This window comes from Monomorium pharaonis, chromosome 3 (assembly GCF_013373865.1).
Source record: "Monomorium pharaonis isolate MP-MQ-018 chromosome 3, ASM1337386v2, whole genome shotgun sequence".
NCBI classification, from domain to species: domain Eukaryota; kingdom Metazoa; phylum Arthropoda; class Insecta; order Hymenoptera; family Formicidae; genus Monomorium; species Monomorium pharaonis.
The window spans coordinates 11,788,404-11,813,551 of NC_050469.1; the positions used below are offsets into that span (position 1 = coordinate 11,788,404).

The 25,148-nt window shown below is 34.0% G+C and overlaps 2 protein-coding genes across 2 annotated transcripts; one reads left to right on the plus strand and one right to left on the minus strand.

The window, feature by feature from the left end:
• The first annotated feature begins 3,398 nt into the window (after positions 1 to 3,398).
• On the plus strand, positions 3,399 to 20,940 carry LOC105837644 (zinc transporter ZIP13 homolog). Its single transcript, XM_012682583.3, has 5 exons — positions 3,399 to 4,510; positions 16,163 to 16,273; positions 17,353 to 17,579; positions 17,668 to 18,259; positions 18,528 to 20,940. Exons 1-5 carry the CDS (start codon positions 4,258 to 4,260, stop codon positions 18,695 to 18,697), a joined length of 1,353 nt encoding a protein of 450 aa, XP_012538037.1. The 5' UTR covers positions 3,399 to 4,257; the 3' UTR covers positions 18,698 to 20,940.
• Positions 20,941 to 21,005: 65 nt separating this feature from the next.
• Positions 21,006 to 24,540, minus strand: LOC105837645 (nucleotide exchange factor Sil1). The gene is made up of 4 exons (XM_012682584.3): positions 24,078 to 24,540; positions 23,120 to 23,400; positions 22,583 to 22,848; positions 21,006 to 22,516 (listed from the first exon to the last, which is right to left on the minus strand). Exons 1-4 carry the CDS (start codon positions 24,193 to 24,195, stop codon positions 21,763 to 21,765), a joined length of 1,419 nt encoding a protein of 472 aa, XP_012538038.1. The 5' UTR covers positions 24,196 to 24,540; the 3' UTR covers positions 21,006 to 21,762.
• Between the last annotated feature and the right edge of the window lie 608 nt (positions 24,541 to 25,148).

Sequence of the window (25,148 nt, forward strand, 5' to 3'; positions counted from 1 at the left end):
ATATCAAATTCAGCATGCTTTCAATACAATCTTTACAAAACTTGTCAAGTTCTTTCAAGAATAGCAATATACAAAAGCTGAACGTCTATATGTACAAATAGCTTTAAAAATACAAATATAGGATATACTTTCGACATTCTAGTCCTTTAGAAAAGTTTATTCAAATTGATTGATCTCACAAATATATTTTCTGTAGTAGCATCTGTAATAATAAAACCTAGCACAAAACATTTCATGCTATCTTGGAATTTTTCATGAGAAATAATTTTTTTACAATTGCAAAAAAAAATTTCTAACTTAAGAATTCTAGAGACACTTCCGCAGACTGTGAAGGAAGTGAAGATCCTAACAATTTTTTTATTTAGTATTATTTGGCAAATGATAAACGGAAGAGCTGTCTAAAGAAGGTTGATTAATAGCGAGGATAGAGTGATAGCGATATTATTTTATGCGCTAAAAGACGCTGCTTCATTAATCGTGCTTCGTATAATAACAAACGTTGAAAATTGAATTAGTAAAAAAATGATCTAATCAAGCAAACTTGTTTTTTTTTTTGCCAAAATTAATAGTTACGTACTAATTTTGAGGCTTTTGCAGCTATTGATATTATAAACAGGAAAGGCATTTATGTGGAAGAAAAAAATAATTAATCATATGAGAGGAAAAAAAGAAAACATTGATAAATATTTATATAAGTTAACATATATAATAAATAAAATATATTAACTTTATAAACTTTAATCTTATATTAATACATTAATTCGTAAGACAATAATGAACATAAATTTCGTAAATATTTTCTCGTATACGAATCAATATTCATATACTACAATAGAACTCTCTCGCACTTGTATATATATATATTATTTGTATTGATTATATTCAGAGAAATAATTTCATAACAATCGAGAACATTCCTCGTGCGAAATAGACAAGAAACAGAGGAACGTAAGGAATGCAAGGAACTTCGAAAAGTTTGGAGAAATCGAAGTATGATTATACTAAGGGAAATTTCCACTACAATAATCGTTAGAGGACGTACATAATGTACAAAAACAAAAGAGAAATAAGTTGAAGAAACGTGTTTTTGAAAAGCCTTGAGAAAATATAGTTTTAAGTTGAATGACGGGACACATAGAAAATTATATACCGAATTATTGATCGCACGAGCGCACGCTTGATATAATCGTTATCTTCTCGCTGTGAAATACATTCCGAGAAAGTTTCAATGTTACGCGCTTAGACAATAAAATGTTACGTAAATTGTCAGTGTTTTTTTGAAGCGATTATGAAAGCTGATAAACATTATACCGGATGCGTAACTTTTCATTCGCGACATCCGTTGACGCTTGTTGGTCATCTGCCAAGGAGTCTATATTTGATTATTAACTCGCGTTTGATTGCATTTTCCATGCATAATGCGAACTGCGTCTCTTTCCTCGCTATTTGCGACTAACAAATGACTGGCGCAAAATAGATAAGATTAACAAATTACAACGGGGCGACGGTACAACCTATTATCGCGCCAGAAGAAAGTTATACGATAACTGTGCAATAATTTCATAACTTTCGAATCGAAAGAAAATCGATCAAAGATCAATTGGATAACGCGTACGCCAATGCGATAAAACAAAAGATATCAATACGAAAAAAGTGTATAATATTATAAATGTCAGATTGTTTTCACGTGATTTAATTTTACCGCGATAAACAAACGGTGATTGCGGGTCAAGATTTGATGAATACAATTTTAGAAGACTTATAAAATTTAGAAACAAATTTAACACTATAGGACACATTTTATATTAGTGTTATTACAGTATTACAGTATTAGTGACTCGTCTTTTTTTTACGAAGATATTTCGTTGAATTGATAAAGAAATATTGTTTCTATCATACATCTCACTGATAACGCAACAACTTGTAATCAATTATTTCCGGCGGCTTTCAAGTATTTTTTTCAAACGGAAAAGCAGTAACGATTGCGCAATATTAACCTCCTTTAATTGAGGTGTTAATAAATAAAGATATTAAGGTATTTTCAGAGCATTTAATTCGAAATCTTGTAACATTATTTTCAAAGGTGTTAAATGCACATGAGATTGAATTACACAAGATTATGTTACAAGCCAGATTTCTCAAAAATAATTTCAATTATAAGCAAAGATGGAGGAGGAATAAAGAAAAACCAAGAATAAAATTATGTTTCGACAGATATTTATTTGAAATTCAGTCAGTTGTCGTTTATTTCACTATTCTTTTTTATTTCCAAAAAAATCATTGTTAACACACGAGCTACATGAAAAAGTTATTTCACCGCTCGATGCAGGTTGCACGACGAATACCTCGAAGATCACTCGTTAGATAGCGTTGCGTTCTGTACATTCTAACATTCGACTTATAATCATTGGTATAATATACATCCTAATGTTAAACCCGATGACAATACAAACGTTTAGTCGCTACAATTGATTATCTCTTTTGTCAATAAAAACTCACAGCTTCGAATCGAATTATTGTCTAGACACTCTCTATAACGTCGCAATACAATTCCTCTTCCTTCGACTCGTACGCGACGCAAGATCGATCTGGCATAACAAAGCACTTGCGCAAATCAATTGTTTCAGTTCCCCCTCTCCTCTACGTGATTCGATCCCCGTTTCGTTCGGCGCGAATGACACGTGAAAATTATCATTCCCGTCAAATCGTCAACGTCAAAGATGATGTTTATCGAATAAGGCTTATCGGCAGATAATGGCACCAACCGACGAGAAAATTATCCTATTGCATAAAGAGAAGGAAACGTTCTCGACTGGAGGGCAACGATCCAGTCCGAGCGGTCCGTTCGTACGAACGGAGCCGAAAGGCCGGCGGAACATTCTAGATCGAGGACCTCGGGCCGCAGTCCGGTCTCGCCATCCTGAATACGGGATCGATGGAGGAGACCGAGAGGTCGAGCTGCATTTACAATTAGATTTAATTTTCGTCGAAGGACAATGAGGAGACCGAGCGTACGGTGTCTGAGCTCTTCGAAAAGTCGCGCGTCTTTTACGCCGCATTTCTCTCTCTCTCTCTCCGTCTCTCTTTTTCTACCCCCCCCCCTTTCCCCCCGCCTGGCGCACGTGTCCTTCTCGCTTTCCTCGCCTCGCGATCGCATCGTTCACGCGCTTTTTCACTCTTCCTCCTTCTCTCTCTTTTACACCCGACCCTTTCGCGCTCTCCGTCGCTCCGCGCTAGCCGCGTCGCGAACGCCTCCCCTCGCCCACCCCTCGGCGTCCCGCGTGTCTGTCTGTCCTCGTCAGCCGCGCGTCGATCGAACATTTCCCTCTCGCTTCCGCTAACGGCCGAAGCGCGGCGCGGAGCGCGGTCGACCGACATGGCTATAAAAGGGGCCGTCTACGCAACGCGCGTCAGTCGAAGGTTTTCACGTGTGGTGTACGGTGGTGTCCGTCTACGCGCAGCAGAAGCGATCTAATCGAGCACGGAAGCGCGGAGCGATAAGAGGAGGTGCACGCGCGTTTGTGCGTGTGTGCGTGTGTGTGTGTGCGACGGAGGGGACGCGACGCGCGTCTCCAGCGAGAGCTGCTGCTCGTCGTGATCGCGCGTATTCAATCGCCGCGGCGTCAGTGGTGATGCCTTTGTCCGACACGGCGCGACACGGCGGCATGAAATAACGACGGGCCGGAAAGAATCAACGAGAGGCGGCAGGCAGCAGCGGCGACGTCCTGATTCAACGAAGCGTCCGTGCTCAGTCCTCAGTGCAGGCTAGTCGGTCGCTCGGCGGTCGTTGTCTCCGCGTCTATCGTCCATCCACCTGTGTGTCTGTCCATCCACAATCCATCCCGAGCCATCGTCCGGCAGCCGAGTAACGACGGAGTCGGTGTGGAGCCAAGGAAATCGGTGACGGGGAAACGATATCTTTTTTTCCCAAACGACGAGGACTCACGTCTTTAAAAAACAAAAACCCTCCCTCAAAAAAACCCGTAAACTTCCACTCTTCCACCTTACAAGGGCTGTCGTGTGATCACGTCTTCCTCGAGGTGCGCGCACTCGCGCGCGCGTTTGTGTGTGTGTGTGCGAGAGAGGAGGTTATCTCCCGGTAAAGATTCTCAGAACAGTCTACCGATCTCCGGACCAGCCGTTGACGTCGAACCCGAGAGCGAACGACCCACGAGGAACGCCACCCTCGCGAGAGGAACTCCCGGTGGTGCGTAGTACGCCAGGGATTATCTTGACAGAACGCAAACGACAACAAACATGGCCGCCGCGGCGTCATACGCGTGCACGCGCAACTGCACGAGCGCGGTTGGGTACCTGCCGACGACGTCCTGCGACGGCATCCTCGCGGCCGGCGCCGACGGCGAGTGGCTGCCCTGGCACGAGGTCGTAAGCTACTTCACCTACAACCCGTGGATATTCTCCCTGCTGGGCAGCACGGTGGTCGGCCTCACGGGGATCTTCCCCCTCTGGCTCATACCCATCCAGGACGGCGTGGACCTGAAAACCGGCGGTTAGTTGCATTAGTTAGTTTTTTTTTTCCTTCTCGCCATGTGCACGGCTCATTGTTGTTATTATTATCACTCCGGTAATTCCGTACGTGACGCGGCGTGAAAGTTATTTTTATCTAATCTTCTCGCTCTCCATTCTCGCCTCTCGTGACTCGCCGAATAACTTTTTCAATTACGCAATTCCGCTAGATCTTCGCAAGATGACTGTGATCGCGACGAAGGGCGACGGGGGAGGGGGAAGCAGATTTAGTTCCCCAGCTGTGCGGTCGAGAGGAATCTCTCTCTCTACCATCTTTTTCTCCATTTTGTAATTACTTTTGCACTCGACGAAAGGAAAAAGGAGGTGAACGTTTTAACATTTCCCGACTGCGAGTTGAATTTTTTTATTCCCCTCCATTTTAATAATTACTTTCGTGTTCTTGAATGCGCGTATGACGTAGAGATGAGAATTAAGTTCAGTTGCCCGCGACCGGGCAAAATTTTTTGCGCTACTTCCATTTTAATAATTAATTATTCTCGAATGAGCGCATAACGAAAATTAACTCAATTTAATTGTGAGCTCTCTGTTATGCATTTCAGTATAAAAATTACGTAATTCTTAATTAAAACTTTTAATGCAAAATAATTATGCTTCAATGTTCTTGAAATTTAATGTCGCAATGTATTCGTCAAACGCACTGCACGGAAAGGACTTTAGTCAATGCGTCGTTACATTTTCATCGAAAAAAATCATAATAGTCTTACACGACGCGTAAAATATCAACGAGTGAAGTATTTTACACACACACACACACACACACACACACACACACAGATGTAGGTACGTAACGTGTCTCTCTATTAAGACGAGTATCAAAGTACACAGATTTAACACCACTATTTTCTTGATAAGAGAAAACGCGTACCGCAAATGAATTCGTTACTTTTAGACAAAATTCATGTAAATTTCAGGATTCTCGGTACGTCGATTCACTTGTCCTGGAAACTTTTCGGGAAAAATGTAAAGAATCGTTATCATAAAATTGAATGACTTTGCGTACAATAAAACTGAAGAGTCTTGCGCACAATGGATAAAAAAATCGTTCCGTTTGTTATTATCGCTTATTTATGCAGTCGTAGCGCGGCGTAGAACGCGGCATTTGTTCAGCGACGTCGTTCTTGTTTTTCCGAGCAGTCAAGCTTTAGCAATTGCAGAACGATTCTCGTAACGCACGATGATCTTCGTGACGATCGTCGCAATTTGATTCGTCGACGTATACTTATAATTGAAATCTTCGCGCGAGAATAAACTTTTACACGTGGCCGAAAATTTCGCAAAGCTCAATTAGTTTGGCATTGAGAAAGAATTCCGCGGAGCTGAGATTTCCAAATTTCTTCGTGATATTTTATATCGCGTTCATATTTTCAGGACTGCATTTAAGGATAAATTAAGAATTTTCATCCAAGAACTTCGATCGATTTACACTCTTATGCTCGATCGTTGCACTTTGGATGTTTTAAATAACAGACTCTCCTCTAGTCTACAATGAAGATTTTTTAAGCTTTAACCACAGTCGATTTTTATCAAAATACTCAATTGCGATTGGTCAATTTCTTACGGCTTAAAACGTAAATTTTTATTGTAGACTAGGGGTTTGATTCGCCTCTCATTCTTACATATCGTAAATTTCCTATAATTAATTCTGGTATTTTATTTTACGTATTCTCCAATGTCTTCATGTATCAACACCGACTTTAACTGAAACTATTGTTAACATCTGACGACTTTGAGTACGGATGTGAGAATACGGGGTAACTTCGAACAAAGCACGAAGCAAGCTTTGTAAACAAATCCCCGTAGCTGTACATTTATTCAGACCGTTACTGCTGTAACCACGGCAGGACGATTTACTCAATTAGCGAAATTTAATGAAGCAAATGAGATAAGAGCGAGAGGGAATAAATTATTTTCGTTTATAATTGATTTCTGTTGTGCGCTTCCATTGTGTATTTCCATAATGGGGCTAACGATTAATTTCGATTACTTTCAATAATATTTTCTACGGGGAATAATATAACGAAGTAACAAATACGAGTCGTAAACACGATTTTTTTTTATCTTCTTGTTACAGAAATCAGTCATTGACCAATATAATTGCCCTACTGACGTACTAATAATGAATCGTTGCATTTTCCTTAACGATAAGAAGTGCCGGGAGGGATTGTTAAAGCTTTCATTTCCGAGCTTTATAGATGCCGCTAAAAATGAATTGTACACTATTTTAAGTACTTAAATACCTTATGTACACTATTTTTTATTTATTTATTTATTTTAATATTACGTTGTTTATTATTATGTATATAAGTAACATATTCAAATACAGTTTTTATGCTGATTAACATTAATTATACGCAGAAACTGTATTTTATTATTGTTTAATTAAGATTGTTATACACCTATATACTCACAACTATTTCAAATCGACAAGATAACAGAAAACACTGGATATAGAAAATCGCGTTTTATTAATTTATCCCTGCGAATAAAATAGTTTTTGTTCGGCTGTATAATAATGCAGACGTCTATTTAATTTGTTCGAACGAGATGCGCTGCAAGCAAAATTTATATAAATTTTCCTGTGTGAAATTGTGTTCCCTTTTTTGTGTTTCCGTATTTTCAACAAAATTCTACTTTATTGTGCGCAATTAGATAGACATCACTCGATAAAGCTCGGTGCATTCGCGCTCGCTGAAAAACAGATTGGTATCACCACGTGTTGAAATCTAACTACGCAAAATGGAGGAGGGTCTGTTGTCGACGATAGTTGCCAACAGAACCGATACGTATAGCATTTCCACCGAGAGTTGCGAAATAATGGGAAATTTGATGAACATTTGACGCGTTTTCACTTGTATTCATAATCTCGATAAGCGAAGTTCAATGACATTACGAAAGACATCGGCTCTTCTCCGACTTGATAAAAGTCGCATTAGCATGGTATGAAATCGATAAGTGAAGTCCGATATAAATTATCATACAATGTTTATTGTCTGCGAGCGCCATCTCGTGATGGTAGTTTAATGATAAAAGAAATATTTTGCGTACAATTATTTTAGCGTGCAGCTTTGAATTTTGCTCTTTACTAAGAGACTTTCTTAGTACACTTGAAAAAACAACAAATATCTCAAAACAGCAGTTTGTTCGTACACAAACAAACGCTAGATACATTGACATCACAAACGATACACTTGGATTATGCATTTTAATTTATAATATCTTTCTGTAAATTGCACTTTTCAAAACGAGAAAAATACACGTAGAAAAAAATTAGTTTTGAATCTACAATCATTCTTGCATATATGTAAGCAAGAACATAAAATCTTCAAAGAATTTGATAACCTTAAATGTTAGCATATTATATTTATATTTTTACATTATAATAATAATCTAAAGATAATATATAATTGTTTTAATAATATTAGTATTTTCATTCTTGTTTTAACAATATAGTTATTCTCTGTCCGCTTTTTTCTTCTCAATTCAATGGAAATTATTTTTCAATAGAGAAAAACATTTTTTCGATACAAAATTTTTTCACGTGAGCATATTATGTCTTTTCAAGATTATCAAATTTTTTTAAAGATTTTATATTCTTGCTTTTATATGAGACAATGATTGTAGACTTAAAACAAGTTTTTTTTATGTATAATATCATTTTTCCGTTTTATCGTTGTCTGATAAATCAACATATAAACATATTCAACGTACGAAAACTCGTCAGAAAACTTAAATCGTTTTGGTACAATCTCCGAGTTTCTCTCTCGATTTTGGGGCCGACTGTAATCCAACAAAAACAACCGTTACACGAAGCTTTCAGTCGCAGCTGGACGGTGGGAAAAAAAAAGGAAGTTGCCTCGCAGTATGCATCTACGTTACACCATCCGCAGTACCTTGGAAAAAGCGAAAAATACAGTCAAAGTGCTACAACAGTTCGGTCACACAGAAGGGCACGCCAGATACATTGGCGTCGAAATTTTCGAGCTTCGACATCGCGGCTCTTTCAAACGAAATCCAGCATTTGTATTCGCAATAACGCGTCCGACGGTGTTCGCCGAAATTCCATTTACGCCGCGCGTTTCACGAATTTGCGGATGCAAATGTAATTGCGACAATTAGAATCGATCTCGTGTTGCCATCCACATCGCTGACTTCAAATAACTATCGTACGGAATGACGACGACGCGAAATGCTCGTTTCGCATCCGTTAGTTTCCCCCCCTTCTCTTTGCGTCTGCATGCGCGAAGATAAACGGCACATTGTTGTACCATTCCTTTCTCATCATCGAGGCGACAGGGACTTCTCCATTATTCCCCAGGATGTTTAAGTTAATCTTATAACGTAATAGTAAATTTATCGATAGCGCGTGATTTTAATTGGATAAATAAACTTTTAACGCACTTTAATACAGTTAACGAATAGCAATTAAATGTGCGCCTCGTATTTCTCCCGTAATTTCAGGTATATTCACATTATTCTCATTTTACGACTAATGTCATAATTATGTCCGCGCGTTGGAGCAACGTATATATTATAACTTTCTCTATTATCTCGTATTTTCCGAATCAATGCAATGGTCCCACGTTATACGAGTGAGATTAACGGTAAATGTTATATCGCTAAACTTCAACATTACGAAGTTTCGTACATATCGTAAAAAGTTTACTCATTCCCCAGTGCGCGGATACAAAAACCCATATTACGACACTGACTTTTTCTATCGACGATTAATTTGCGTGTCGGTGACAAGATTCATTCGCGCGTCGATGCGAAATCGTCCTTTTTTCCATCATTTTACGACATATTTTACAAAGTTCGCAACTTTGCATTTCAAAAATGTTATATTCCGACGAATTTGAAAATCAAATTTTTGCAGACCCTCCATACAAAGACATTTAAATCGGTCCGGGACAGACGGATTATGTAGTATTTAAAGATTTTACGAAGAAAACTAATTGATTTTTTATTTGATTTAATTTTTAATTTAATATTAACAATACATATAATATATATTGACAATTAAAAGTATTAAAATTCTAACAAAATACTATATCAGTGGATGTACATTAAAGTACTATTAAATCAATTTCGATTTATTAAGAAATTACGTTTAAATGAAAGCAACTGTTTTTATTTGAGATTGATTTTTGGAAAACACGTCTTCTTAATGTGATATTTAACAGACTTCCATGGATTTCTATTTACTAAAGTTAAAGTTGGATACATTCAGCAGACAAAACAGATCAGTGAATGTTCTGTGTTTATATACTATGATTAGTTTCTATATCTAGCGAAGAACTAAAAGCAAGAATTAGTCATGTTAAAGACCCACCGATTAACTTTGTCAACTGAATATTTAACTCGCCATTGACTTAAGAAGACATTTTTTTTCGATCTCAAATTTAAAAAAGTTACTTTAATCATCTCATACTTGAATTTTTGTCGCTTTTTATCTAACCGATCTTTCGAGTGATATCAATCCAATGAAAAAATAAATGACAAAAAGATTTATATGTATCAAGATTTTCTATCTCGATATCGTGAGTTATCTCTTGTGTCGATATTGTTTGATAATGTTAACATCCTATTATTGATTATATCGAAATTTTGAAAATAAAAAGTGATAATTGTACAGAAAAAGTCCAATCGTTTTTAATGATTATTTCATTTTTTTGCTATAGTGCTTTCTAATAAATAAGTACAATGAAAATTTCAGAACGGATTTTGTTTTTTATGTCAAACGCGTCAAATGCACTTAATAGCATGTTAATAGATTTTGCCATGAACTTTATCCATCAAGTTATCTACATCGTCAATACTGCATACTAAACTACTTTCGAAACTTTGATCGATAAATACTTGATAACATTTGCGACTGTGTAATAGTTTTATTACCGTCATATATCACGTATTTCTACATCGCTAGAATAATTATTTAATTCTCTTAATATAGTAAATTTATGTTTTTAATTTTATCACAGTATTATCACAGTATTCTTTTCAAAAATTTTGACTGCTTATTAATATCTCAATCAATTCTCTAATCTCACGGTCTTTACAATGTAAAATCAAATATAATTTGTTGTTATATTGATGATAGCATTGACGTTAATATCGATATAGAGATAAATGAAACTTTTTTATCACTAAATATACTTGTGATGTAATTCTTTAAGTGCAATCTGTAAGTGATTGAACATCTTAAAGATGTTTCAAAATTACTTGCATATTGTTTAGTTAGTATAATGCTTTAATTTTTTATGGGATGTCATTCTTTCTTCAAATCTTAGTAGAAAATACAGCGACTTATTCTAACCACGTATGCGGTAATACAATTGTCATGTCTGTATTCTTAAAATGCGACGGATATGCCACTTTGGAATTCTTAGCAACGCGCCCTATGAGACTGCCATAAAAAAATACACGAAATAATCAAGACACAATGACAGAACAGTATTCTCGAAGAAATTTAATAACATTTAATTTCATAACATTTAATTCTGCATCTTTGTAACAATGCGGTGTAATTCTTTAAATGTTAATCGTTTTCAAGTAGAAGTTGAAATTTGTTTTACCCTACAAATGTTTGAAAATAATTTATTTAATTGAACTAATTAATTGAAAATAATAATTAGTTAATAAAATGTGTACATAATCCGTTTTTAACTTGCTATTATCAGTTTTAACTTAATTTGAAAATGTATTAATTAAATATCAAACTACAGTGCGTTATCTTTGTGAAAAAGAAATTAAATTTGTCATACATAAGAAAGAATTATACGTTTGTTTTTTTTAAACATCTGATAAAATCACAAAAACCACCCCAGTTCTATGTATTTTAGTCCTTCAAAGTCTTTAAGGAATCAGTTGTTACGATCTTTCGACGTGTTATTATTTTCTCTAGAAGGTTGAAATCTCTGCACACGTCTATTGTGCAGTCGTGGAATGATAAAAATTTATTTATCAGTCACGTACCGCGAAACGTGATACTGGGGACCGTGTAATACAGGAAAAACCTAAATGCAAGTGCGCATCGAGTGTTTACAAGCTACAATGGTGCATGATTTATTTAATATCAGAAATAGACAATAATAATAAGTTAATTCTCTGATCGATAAATGTTTTAAACATATAACTAAAGTTAAGATCACCTATTCGGTTTGAAGCAGATCTTGATATTAAATATAAAATTTTTCTATTAATTTAGTATTCTTAACTCATAAGTTTAGCGCGTCAACAATTTTGTCCGTCTTGAAACACGATTAACTAAGCTAAATATCCATGGTCTTTAAAATCTAAAAGAAGCATCTCTCTCTTTAAAATCTTCTCTTATTGTTTTTCAAGACTGATGAAATTGTCGATGCATAGTTTAAATAAGTTAAGAATATTAAAGTAATAAAAAAAATTATATTTAACACCACTAAGATACGTTGCAAATCGAATAGATTAAAGTTTATGTATTTTAAAAATAATTAGTTAAAAATTAACTTATTTGAAATTAAGTTAAAAGTTATTAATTTATTATTTAATTTTTAACTTTTTAACTAGTTAGTATCCGACAACACAATGTCCAGATTGAAAAATTGTCTTAAAATGTTTTTATTTTTATCTTACTTTTGTATACATTTTAAAAATAAAATATAAATATTTATTAATACAAGAAAAGTCTATAGTTTACTGTCAATAAGAATGCGATATTTAAAATAAACTCATTAAAAATAGCATAATTTTGCTGCAGAATTAAATTGAAAGGTTTTAATATCCGTATATTATGTAAATTTTTTATTATATTTACAAAATAATTCCCTTATTTATTATTGATTTTATTATGTAATTTTCAGTATTTTAAAAATTGAATTACAGCTATTTTTTTGCACATTTCTTGGTCGAATTTATGTGTGTAATAAGAATTATTATTCCAATAGCAATTCCAGCATCTATTATGAATTTGCGACGTGTATCTCATATATAGCATTATTCTAATTACGAGCATCCATCGTTATCTCTCTTTATCGTATCACATGATATTTTCCTCTGAATTCTTTTTCCCTTTATTTTTAATATGTAAACATACAATATTGCCTTTAAAATTACGTAGTATCATTTTATATTTATAACTTGGTCATTTAAATTAGTTAGTATTACATGTGTGTAACTTTATACGAATGGAGGAAGAACAATTTTAATATATATTGTTCGAGAGCTCGATATTAAAAAAGATAAATTAATTACATGTACGCGCTTCTAGGAAATGCAACGGTAATAAATGCCAGCTCTCGCAATGCGTATGATTATTGCAACATGTAAAATGTTCGACGCAATATATTTCCAAGTACACACCGCAAGCCAATGACAAAGAACAGAAGTAAATAAAAGATGATATGCTTTCTTGAAAGGTAACAATTATGAAATAATTATGAATGACTAAAATGAAAATTAAATTAAAACTAAAAATTAGAAAACTGAATTTCTCTGGAAAATTATTAATCTGCCTTAAAGTTTTATAGTACATTTATTTAATTCAAATAGTAATTCTATTAGTTATTATAACTACATACGATATATTAGAATTTAAAAATCTCTCTACATCACGATTAATATAAATTATGCTGATTTTGCGAAGATATTTTGATATGAAATCGTGCACGCATTCCAGAAAGATGTTCCACGTAACAGTATTTAAGTTTACAATGTGTTGCGCAACAGGGTGTAGTTACAGTCTTTTTTTTAATCTTGTATGATTACACATTTTAACATAAAAACATATGCTGCTTATCCGTAAGCAATTACTCACAGAAAAGAACGAATGCGAAAGATAAAACAGTCTGCCACTGTTACGTTACCCGTTACATACATTTTGTGCACATTTGTATGTAGAATTTCAAATGAAATACACATATCGCGCGCTGCAAACGATATTACCCTTGGGAAGAGGACCAACTCGCAAAGCTCGTTCTGTTAAATCAGCCTTTAATCCTTACAAAGATCACAAAATTTGAGCTTTTTGACTGATTCTTGTGCCAAAGTGGATCGTTTTATAGATTTATCTAATATTTCCGAATGAAAAATCGATACATATTGTAGATTTTCTTATATTTATAGTCTTAAATAAAAGAATTAGTCAAAAAGACAACAATCTGTAAAAATGTTCATATTTAAAAACGTTTCGATTTGTAAATTCAATTTATAGACTTTTATCATGTTTTTAAAAAATTAAATTTCTCGAAGATTAACAAAAAATTACATGGTAGATAATACAATTTTATGTGATATATACGTATATTTAATATTATGTTAAAGCAAGACTTAAATTCATAGATTAACGTTTGATGATAACATTTTATGAACAGCAGAATCCAAAATTATCTTTATTACTTTACTAATCTTATTTGCCAGCGTTGTCAACAAGTTATATGTTGACTCTCTATCAACATCTTGTTTCTTTTCTTCCGGTTCTAATTAGACTGATCTCTCTCTCTCTCTCTCTCTCTCTCTCTCTCTCTCTCTCTCTCTCTCTTTTTTTTTTGAAAATTGATACAACTCTTATAATGCCGATACAATTGTAATAATAATACATCTATTAAAAGTAGGTCGCGGTATTGGAGAAGCAGTCGATCTGTCGACCGCACGAATTTACAACTGGCTGACACGTGCTGTTATCTTGGAAACCGATTATATTTCGTTTCGTCAGATCCTGCACGTCCGAACTGACGTTGACATATTATAAAGATTATTTTCTAAAAATAAGCTAGTAATGTTAAGAACAATAAGTAACAATGATGCATCACGTGCAGTTAATGAAAATAATATGATGTGATTTACGGAATAATGTGGTCGAAACATGTGTAAAATATTTTCGGATACAGATAAATCTACGTTACTGGTAATCTCAATTTGAGACAGTGTGTATACACGTGTCTCATTGTAAATTATAATTAAAAAAGGATAATCAACTTACAACAATCATTCCATGACTGATATAAATAAATAGCGCGTTCTTAAAACATTGAATTAACGATCCTCATTTTATAAAATCTGATAGTTTCTAATCGGATTATAAATGTGTACCTTAGAGTTTTCTAATAATAGAAAGCCCAATTGTTATCAATAACGTTTTACATTTTATTATTTTCCACGACAAGCTTTACAGTCTGTGATCCACAATCGACGAGAGTTCGTCAAGAGAAGAGCGTTGATAATAATCATAGTCGTGTCAAAACGGGATCAAGGCTCGCTCATGCATTATTTATATTCCTTTTCCTCTCTTTTTCCCAATGAATCACGCGTTGACATCACAGTGGTTATCATTGAGTGGCCGCTTCATCCTGTAGCTGCAACTGAGCAGCAGATACTGATGCTGCAGTCTACTAACGATTATCAATTGTGCGTCGAACGTCATATTATATACGCGATATCGAAGTTTTTCTGTTTGTTATCACGACGAGCAAGTCGGCAATGGTGATATGTGCTCATAATTTACTGCATGCATTGCACTTTCCCTTAACTGCAAATATTTGCTATTATATTAACTGCATGTTTTATATTTAATTAACGGGCATTAACAGTGTTGCACTTATTTAACTTTCTTTCTTGACATTACCATATTTACGATGATTTACTTTTTTTTTTTAAGTATGTGATTATAATTTAAATATTGCGAAATCAAGAAGGAAAATTAATTTTTACCGGTTCTGCTGTTGCGAGTACGAATCGACGTAAAGGAATTTTTGAGAAGAAATTCTGGACACTTCAATAAATCTTCGCTTATGCGACCTAAATATAGGATAAATGTGCGCAGACAATATCAGAATAAGTCAATTAAGTATATCGAACGCGCAAGTTCCGCGACCTATGCGCAAAGAAGCGTGACATCCGTGGATTCATTTTGTCGCATGAACTCACTTCGAACTTATCTTGGTCTACCAGACATTCGCAATGATACGTGAAGAATTGATCGTGTGTTGAAAATTATATGAAACATTATATTTCTATATAATTTCATATAATTGAACTTTTTACAGTTATCATAATAATACACTTAATTACTTAATTAAGACGCATTGTAACTTGTCTATTTTAGACAAAGAGAGAAATAGACGGGGAGAGACCGAGAAAGATGGGGAGAGATCGGGAGAGATGAGGAGAGACCGGGAGAGACGGGGAGAGATCGTGAGAGACGGGGAGAGACCGTGAGAGACGGGGAGAGACCGTGAGAGACGGGGAGAGACCGGGAGAGACGGGGAGAGACCGGGAGAGACGTGTAGAGACCGGGAAAGACGGGGAGAGACCGGGAGAGACGGGGAGAGATCGGGAGAGACGGGAAGAGACCGGGAGAGACGAGTAGAGACCGGGAGAGACAGGGAGAGACCGGGAGAGACGGGTAGAGATGGGGAGAGATCGGGAGAGACGAGTAGAGACCGGGAGAGACGGGGAGAAACGGGGAGAGACCGGCAGGACCGGGAGAGACCAAGAGAGACGGGGAGAGACCGGGAGAGATGGGGGAGAGGGAGAGAGAAAGAGAGACCGAAGACCGCACTAAAATCTTTTGATCCGCGTCATCGTTACAACGATTATTAAGAGAAGAAATTAATTAGTCATGTTATCCTTCTTATTACAGAGAACGGTGGTACTCTGAAGATTCTTTTGAGCTTTGCCGTTGGTGCATTGTTGGGCGACGTTTTTCTACATCTTCTGCCGGAGGCATTCGAGAGCGAATTCCAAACGAGAGGTAATTTCATTTATTTTTCATACTCTTTGTACGCGGTATAACTAAACAAATTTTATCTTATCTTACAAGGATATTTTTATATATCACAAAAGATATATTATAATGTATCATATCGCCTATTATTGATAAGATTGACTTTATCGTTAAAAAATATTAAAAAATGTCAATTGTATACAACGTAGATGAATAAAATTACGGAGAATAACAATAAGAATAAACTATACGCATGGAAAAAAATAAATTATAAGTAAAATAAAAAAAATTTGTATTATAAAATTTACATCATTGTGCAACTAATAAATTAACAAGTAAAATGATATTTGTATGTCATGCGAAACTGATGGCGTTAGGATGAAACGTTAACAAAATGAAAAAAAAAACGAGTAGCCTAGATTGTCTACACTCTACATTAATGATTTTTTTTCGACATCGCAAAATCTAATACAACGTAAATATACATATAGTGTACATCTGATATTTCTTATTTGTTCTATATAGTATTCTATATAATATATAGCGCGCATATTACATTTATGATCAGAATACGTTTTGCAATGCACGTTAGCGAAGTACGAGTACGGTCTTGAAGGGCACAGGCGCAGAGCTTTATGAACGATTTAAGCGGCGACTTCGAACTCTATTGTGCGTCAGTTGCAGATTTGAATTGCCAGCTGCGTCCACGTAAATTAAATGTCCCTCCGACCGAACCGCGTTAGGAATTCGAGGTGATCGGCAGACTGGTAATATCCGTGTAAATTACTCGGTTTAAATTGCAAATTTTCCCTAACTTTCGCTTTATATATCTCGCGTCTTTGTTGCCATTGTCAGTAGAAAGAATAATCAAACTGTTATGTAATTTACATAACAGTTAATAAGTTATGTAATTTAAATAACAGTTAATACTAATTATTTGAACATAACAATGCAGTTACATAACTTATGTATGAATCTTATTTAGTGATATTATGGTAAATAATACATTATATATCATATGTGGTGTTTATTAAAAATATTTTGTTTTCTGGCTTTATTCTTTTTATTATTATCTAACTTATCTTTTCTACATATTGTATTTACAGCCAAAAATAATCATGCGTCTACGCCTGCGGGCTTGTGGGTATTGTCCGCTTTTCTGTTCTTTGTAATCGTCGAAAAACTTATCGCCGCCGTAAACATGGAAGCCCCGATTATTGCAGACCAGCAAACTGATGAAACATCGATCAAGGATGTAAATAAAGAAAAAGAGATAGATAACAATAATTGCATCATGATGAATACAGAGAAGAACAATTTCCTAAAAAAAGAGGTAATGTAATTAAAAATGTATAATGTGCTATAACAATTATTTAAAACTAATACAATTGCCTAATGCTCAGACCTGTTTTGTGCAATAGGTACAATTCCCGGAGAAACAATCCAATAAGATCGAGTTTGCGCAAATTTCAAACAGTATCAAAGATCCACGAAAGAATGGTTTTAAAAATGTTGACATTATGAAATCGACATTAGCAAGCGAATGTCCTAATGACGAGTGTCCGTTGGTTGACGAGGCGAAGAGCTACTTAGAGAAACTTACGAAGGCTAATGGCTTCACATCGACGATTTCACGTGTTGACTCTCCATGCGTACGCTCATCGAGCAATATTATTAATCGTTTGACCGCATGGACAAAGAAATCTACTTCCGACTTGTTACGCAAATTTTTTGATCCCAAAGCTTTTCCCGGATACCTGAATCTTTTGATGAACTTCCTCGATAATTTTACTCATGGCTTATCCGTGGGTGGATCGTTCCTAATTTCCTTCCGTGTTGGTGCTCTCAGCACATTTACTATTTTGGTGCATGAAATACCTCATGAGGTTGGTGACTTCGCTATTCTGTTACGAAGCGGATTTAACAGATGGGATGCTGCGCGGGCGCAGTTAATCACAGCTAGCGGTGGAATCGTTGGTGCTTTAGCTGCCGTCTCTTTTTCTAGCAATTTAGGTAAATAATTTTTAAAAAATTTTAAGCATAAAGATTCAAGTATAAAAGTGTAAAAATAATGCGAGCTAATTTAATCTAATAATATTTATAATTAAATCTCTTACTAACTTAATTATAAAAATTTTATAGATGTGACATATTACAATATTTATTTTGTACAGAATAATTTTTGTTCTCTAACATAAATAAACTTACTAATAGTATCCATTATATGAAATTTATTTTTTATTGAATAGAATGTATGAATTTGTAATTTTATTTTTTTCAGAGGAAAGAACTAATTGGATATTGCCATTAACAGCAGGAGGATTCATACATATTGGTCTAGTAACCATCCTACCGGATCTGTTAAAAGAAACGAACACAAAAGAATCTTTGAAACAACTTGCCGCTTTACTTTTGGGAGTCATTATCATGGCTGCGTTGATCTTTATTTAGATCAAATATTCATTAAACAATTAGTTACATTAAAAAATTGTATTATGTTAATGTAAATTGCAGTTATAACTCTTGATATGTATTTATACAATATTCTGAAGTTGCCATAAAATTGTAATATTTTTCTTTCTATATTATTTATTGAAAGAACATGTGTTGTATTTTGCTTCGTTATTATTTTGAGTGTATGACAATTATTTTTATTTAGTTATTAAAAACTGTTTCTTCTTTTTCAATAATCCAATTTCCATCTAGAGATTAAACAACAAAAACTAAATAGTTCTAAAATATTTTTTGCATTGTTTTAAGATAATTATGAGCACTATTAAATTGCTTGTTAATTTAATTTATGGTATTATACAAGCTCCTATTTTAGACTGATATTTTGATTAGGGACTGTGTTTCAAGACCGAAACAATCGGCGCAAAAATATTGACATCAAGAGCCTTGATCGAATAAGGCTCTTTCCGGTTATTTGTGATAAAATATTTTGTATTAAAAATATTTTTCAATACTCGTATATTACTCTGTAAGATTATTGCATTCTTTCAGTGAATAACATAGAGAAAAAAAGAAGTGAATGAGAGAGAGAAAAAGAGAGAACGAGAAGAGCAAGTGAGCGAAAAGAAAAGAGAATTTGTATATTACTTTATGACAATTAAGTTATTTATTATCTTGTTACGTTTCAGTGACAAAATAATTCGAAAGATATTGTAAATTGCACATAATTTATACATAAACGCGCTCAAATATTTATTATAATTAAAAGACAATATTTTTTCAATATACAATTAATTCTTCAATAAAAGACAATCTAATATTAAAAATCTGATTTAAAATATTGACAATTTTTAATAATGATATCGATTAAGGTATTTAATATTTACGCATATTGAATTGTTTTCCATATTTTTATGCCATAAATAATTGCATCAAAATATAAGCATGTGCATTTCATAAATTTAATATCTATTAATGTAAACTGTTTTCAGATTATCTAAATGTTTTTTTGATTTAGAAAAAAATTAGAATGTTTCAATTTTTTAATTAAAAAATTAAGTAATGTAAAAAGCTATACACATATTTTGTAAAATCAATATTAAATCAATATCATGTTTAATTTTTAACTAGTATATTGTCTTATTATCAGAAATGATCAGTCACACTGTGACATGCTGAGTAATATTATTATACGATAAAATTCATATATTCATGTGTATATATAGGTGAATATATGTATATATGAATTATATGCGACAGCTGATTCATAAGATAATAGTTATCTTGTCATTAATAAGGTGATAACATTGTACATGAGGTTACACAGATAATCGTAAGAGGTAAATAAATTTTTTCAACTTGTTATAACTTAATTGTAATAATATACAAATTCTCTCGTTTTTTCCTACTCTTAAATTTGATAAATTTCAAGAGTCTAAATATAGCAAACTTTTTAACATATTTAATAAAACTTGTAAAATCGCATAGAAACATAGATTACATTTTGACCACGCAAGATCTAATGAGCAAACCGAATAAAATTAAATTACATTCCTTGTACCTACGCCTTTACTAATTGGTATTAAATATTCACAATGTATTCTGACATTTTGATGCAAACATTCATGACAGAAAATGTCGAGAAAAATGCAAAATATGCTTAATTTATTTGCATCTTTATTGATATTGGAGAAAAAATGTATGGTGATAATATATTTTCATTAAAATATATCAAAAAAGACATAATAATGTACTGCGTCAAGTATATCATTATAAGATACTACCGCGTATCTTTTTCCAGAAATCGAGCTTCGTATTTCGTTAGATATTTAGATATATAACTGATAAAATTTAGGTAAATATACCTATGGAATATAAACCTTATTAAATTTCCAATTTGTAAAGACGAGTGGAATTTTCGGAAGGAATTTAGCCGTTTTTTTTTTTACGTAGCCTCGTGTATCATGCGCAATGTTTATACTTTACGAGTTGCATAAGATAACGCAATCCTTGTACTTAACAGGTGAAAACAAGGTATCATTTCATTCAGAATGCATGATACAAGAGTGCTCTTTCCTGCACCTGTAAATAGATATCCTATTTGAAGGCAAACTGGTTATAAAATTAACATCTTTTACAAAAATATTTTCTATGTATTATACGGTTATATAAATAAAATTGTTCATATATCTATGTAATAGCTAATTCGCTATGATTTGTAAATAAAATATACTATTCTGCGATTGTTCATATTTTACTTCTTTTATATATGCTACGAAGGAATTTGCAGACAATAAGATGCAGTATATAATCAGTACAAAATAATTTATTAAACAATTACTTCTAAAACTGAAAAAACAAGTTTTTCATACATTCATACTATGTGACAGCCAGAAAACTAAAATCATACATATTATGTACACATATTTCAGTCGCTTTACTTTTCAATATATTTCTTTGTCCTTCACACACAATTGTGTGGTGTATTCATGGAACATTAATTGAGCTTGCATGATCAAATATCAAAAATGTTTCCGTCTCTTGAGTTTAAAACGATTGAACGCTTAATTATTTGATAGGCCGATAGAATAAAATTTTTATAATGAAAAAAAATCGCTAAAAAAATGAAATTACTACGCCATTCAAATGACGAATTATAATTTAATTGACCTCTAATGACTAGTATTTTATACTTCAGATACAAGAGACGAGAACCTATGAATTTTACTGATCCAATGTAAGTATGAACTATTTACAGTATGGATATAATAAATACGTTTGGAATAACAAAATATTCTTTTTATGCTTAGATTTTTTTGATCTGTAATTGTAGCTAACCATTCACTCGCAAATAGTATTCTCTTTTTCAAAACTTGTGATAATTATAATTTTCCTTTTTTACAAAACTTTTTACACTAAAACAAATGCATATTTAAGCCCTATGATATACAATATTGCACACCATATCATGTATCTATTAACATAAGGCTGGAATTTTAGTTCACGAGTCTTCGATATACTTTCGTATATTTTTTTCAATTGCCTTAAATATTAACTCCAAATATTCATAATTCATCATGAGGTGCTTCAAAAATAGAAACTTTTAATCTCTCAATCAGTAATATTAAACTCTTCAAAACATCAGTTTCATCGACAGTAAGTTTAATATTAGGATTTTGATAAAAGTGTAAGAGATTATCTATAACGGGTAAAAGCAGACGCTTAATGTTTTTAAATTCAGTTTTACAAATAGGCGAAACCGTGATCATGCTGTCTGAAACTACTTCGAGAAAATCATTGTTTTCTATACTGAATTGGCCAATTAGCTTTTCCTTAAAACATTTGACCATTAAATTGCTCAAAAGTTTACAATAATCATGCCTCAATAATTTCAACTCAAAATCTGTAATAGCATACTCCTTCATTTTCTGCTGACGCTGTTCGGCATCGTAAATTTCCTCTAAGTTCCGTCTTTCAATCGTTAAATCATTAATTAGTTTCATAGCTTTCATTTGTATTTGCAATTGATCGTCGTACAGAATCTTCCCGAGTAACTGTAAACCGCCATGATCGATCCAAGCTTTCTGAGCAGCGGGAAATTGGCGTATTAAGGCACTTAGAGCGAAGAGACACCTGGATCTCACTTCAATTTTATTATTTGTAGACAAGACGTGCATTACTTTTTGAATAAAGTCATGTTCTAATGCCTTAGCTTGCACTTTCGGATTTGATTGGGCGGCTGCTCCGAGAAGGCGTAACGCTTCCGATTTTATTTCATTGTTAGTTCCATTGAGACATGGCGATATAATTTTAGTCAGACTATAATAAGATAAGTTTGTTAAAATATAACTGTTGTCTCCAAAACAAATATTCATTTATACTCACCCATCCATGTCTGAGAATATTTTAGCGTTGTCTATTTGATGAAGGAGATACTCCAAATTGTTTAAGATATCCAATACTTCTTCAATCTCCATGCTGGTTAACGTTCCAGTAGTGATACTAGTTTTATAAGTTTGGAATTTCTGGAAAAACCTCTTTAATAATTCCGAGTCGCTCGTAACATTGACTTTAAGAGCATTAAGTTCCTCTTTCAAAGTTTCGTAAAAACGTTTAAAACGCTTTTCAGTTTTCGGCCGTGTTTCTTCATCCTAGGAAATAAAAAGAGAAAAGATGTAATAAAAATTGATTTTTATTTGTTAATTCAAAACTGCATTAAATACAAAATTTATATCTAGATAAACAATTACTAATATAATCTACAATCAGAGGTGATGTAATACTTTAAAAATACAACGTAGGCAAAACCTTAGATGTAATTGCAATCGTCATATGCAATAGCACTCATACATTGATAATCTGTTTTTAGTAATTATACACATAATTTTTAAATAGTAAAAAACAAGGAAAATGAATAGTTACATTCATATTTGACGCATGTTCTGCTTCATCCTGCTTGAGTTTCTTTAGTCTCGCTTTCAGTTCATCAATTGGAAATTTTAAAGATTCCGAGACCTTCTTTATTTTCACAGGATCTGGTTCTTCGTTTTCTAGGACTGATTTGTCCGGATGCAGCGTCAATGATTTGGAATTTGATCGGTTCGCGTTCTCATCGTCTTCCTCTGTGTTTTCCATCAATTTGGCTTCCGTCACTCCAGTTGCAAAATTATGTCTCACATGAAGTCCCTTGGGAATAGGAGTTCCTGTTAAAGTAGAGAACTTTGTTACTGTACTTATTAACATATTTACTAATCAAATTTACTAATCAATCAAATATTTAAATCATATTAAACTGTATTTGTATAACAGATTTTATTTTGTAACATATATAACTTGGCTTTATTCGTTCATATTTTATTAAAAAAAAAAAAACACAAGTTACATTCCTACAAATGTTAATTTATTCATCTAAATTCTAAAAAGTTCTTGGAATATTTATTATGAGCAAAATCCTAATATTCGTGTACATTCAAAAAATTTCAAAAAAATTTGATGTTTATTTAAAAAAGGAAGAGTATCGTAGTGCAATAAAGAACGATTTCAATTTCTTGAGGTCGCTCGCTCTTAGACCACGTAATCCAGTCCGAATATATACGTCACTGGAAGCATTCGATTTGGCCACGTTTCTTTCGCTGCTCTCTACCTATTTAAAACCACTCCGAGTGATCTCCAAAAATCTCGCGTTACACGGGATCGCGCGTCGTCGTCTCCGAAGATGACGACGCGACCCTTCGTGGCTTTCGTGGCTTTCGTGTCGCGGAAGGACGGCACGCACGGCGGATTTGACTGACGTGGTGCGTCGAGCGAAAAGGACTGATCTCGGTCGGCGTATGAAGTAGTCCCACGGTCGAATGACACGCTCAGCAGCGGGGACACTCACCTTTCTTCACCGTTTGCCACTCGTGCGTCGCCACAAAGGCGCTCTCGTTTTTTTCGGTGCCGCCAAAAATTGCGAGCGGCAGATAGAGCAGCACGAGGATGCACGTGTCGGCACGCATTCTGACACGGGACACGTCGTCGTTGTCGTCGTTGCGTTGCGTTTACGTTGCCGTCACCGAGGGAGCGAGTGCACGGCACGACCGCGATTCCTCACAGACAGCGGAGAGCGTTCGGAGAGACGTGCAAATCTCGCGGATCGTCCGTCATCAGCTGACACGAGCGCAACGTGAAATTGTCAGACGGCCGCTCGGCATGACATTTATCGCGGGACGCGGGACTCTCTCTCGTTCACGTGTTGCGTTCGCTATTTATTGCGTCTGTGTGCGCAACCAATGACGGTAGTTGCACACCGTCGCCACCAGAGTCAACTCCTGGCCAATGAGAGGAACGCGACGTTGCCGCGTCCGCCTTTCGAATCTTCCGGTGCGTTCCGAAAAACAAATAACTTTTATCGTAAAATAATTTTATTCAGTTTTTTTTTATTACAGTCGTTATTTACGAACGATTTTTGCTTATCTACATGTAAAATTAATGATAATTCTAACGACAATAGAATTAATTCACTGCAGAAAGATGCTCGGAGTGTTACAACATTAATAATTTCGTGTATAATCAATTGTAAATTTTTTAATATACTAGATTTAAATAGTTAAACAAATTAATAAGTTTTAACTTAATTTAGTTTCAAACAAATTAATTTGTAACTCTAAGCACTTATTTTTGAAATACATATAAACTTTAACATATTAATGTTTTTCCTATAAGTAAAAGCATTATTTCTACAATATTGCTGAGACGTTCTGTGATGTATGAGTCATATTTAAATTTATTTTATTCATTTAACAATTTTAACAAGATATTATTGATCTTAATTATTATTAAAAAGCACAAGCTGCATTCCTAGCGATTATTTATTCAAAAGTTCTTTGCTTATTTTTAAAAGGCACAAAGATTCGATATATCGCTGGAAAGTCGAAAATGATAAGAAATCGGTCTGTTTTTTATAGCTGCA

Bases quoted from the DNA above. Each gene is read 5' to 3' on its own strand.
- LOC105837645 (XM_012682584.3), bottom strand. From the start codon at position 24,195: ATGCGTGCCGACACGTGCATCCTCGTGCTGCTCTATCTGCCGCTCGCA. The intron at 22,849-23,119 runs GTAACTATTCAT...TTTATTTCCTAG, and splicing joins AACATGCGTCAAATATGAAT to GATGAAGAAACACGGCCGAA. The intron at 22,517-22,582 runs GTGAGTATAAAT...ATCTTATTATAG, and splicing joins ATATTCTCAGACATGGATGG to TCTGACTAAAATTATATCGC.
- LOC105837644 (XM_012682583.3), top strand. From the start codon at position 4,258: ATGGCCGCCGCGGCGTCATACGCGTGCACGCGCAACTGCACGAGCGCG. The intron at 4,511-16,162 runs GTTAGTTGCATT...TTCTTATTACAG, and splicing joins CGTGGACCTGAAAACCGGCG to AGAACGGTGGTACTCTGAAG. The intron at 17,580-17,667 runs GTAATGTAATTA...TTTGTGCAATAG, and splicing joins ACAATTTCCTAAAAAAAGAG to GTACAATTCCCGGAGAAACA.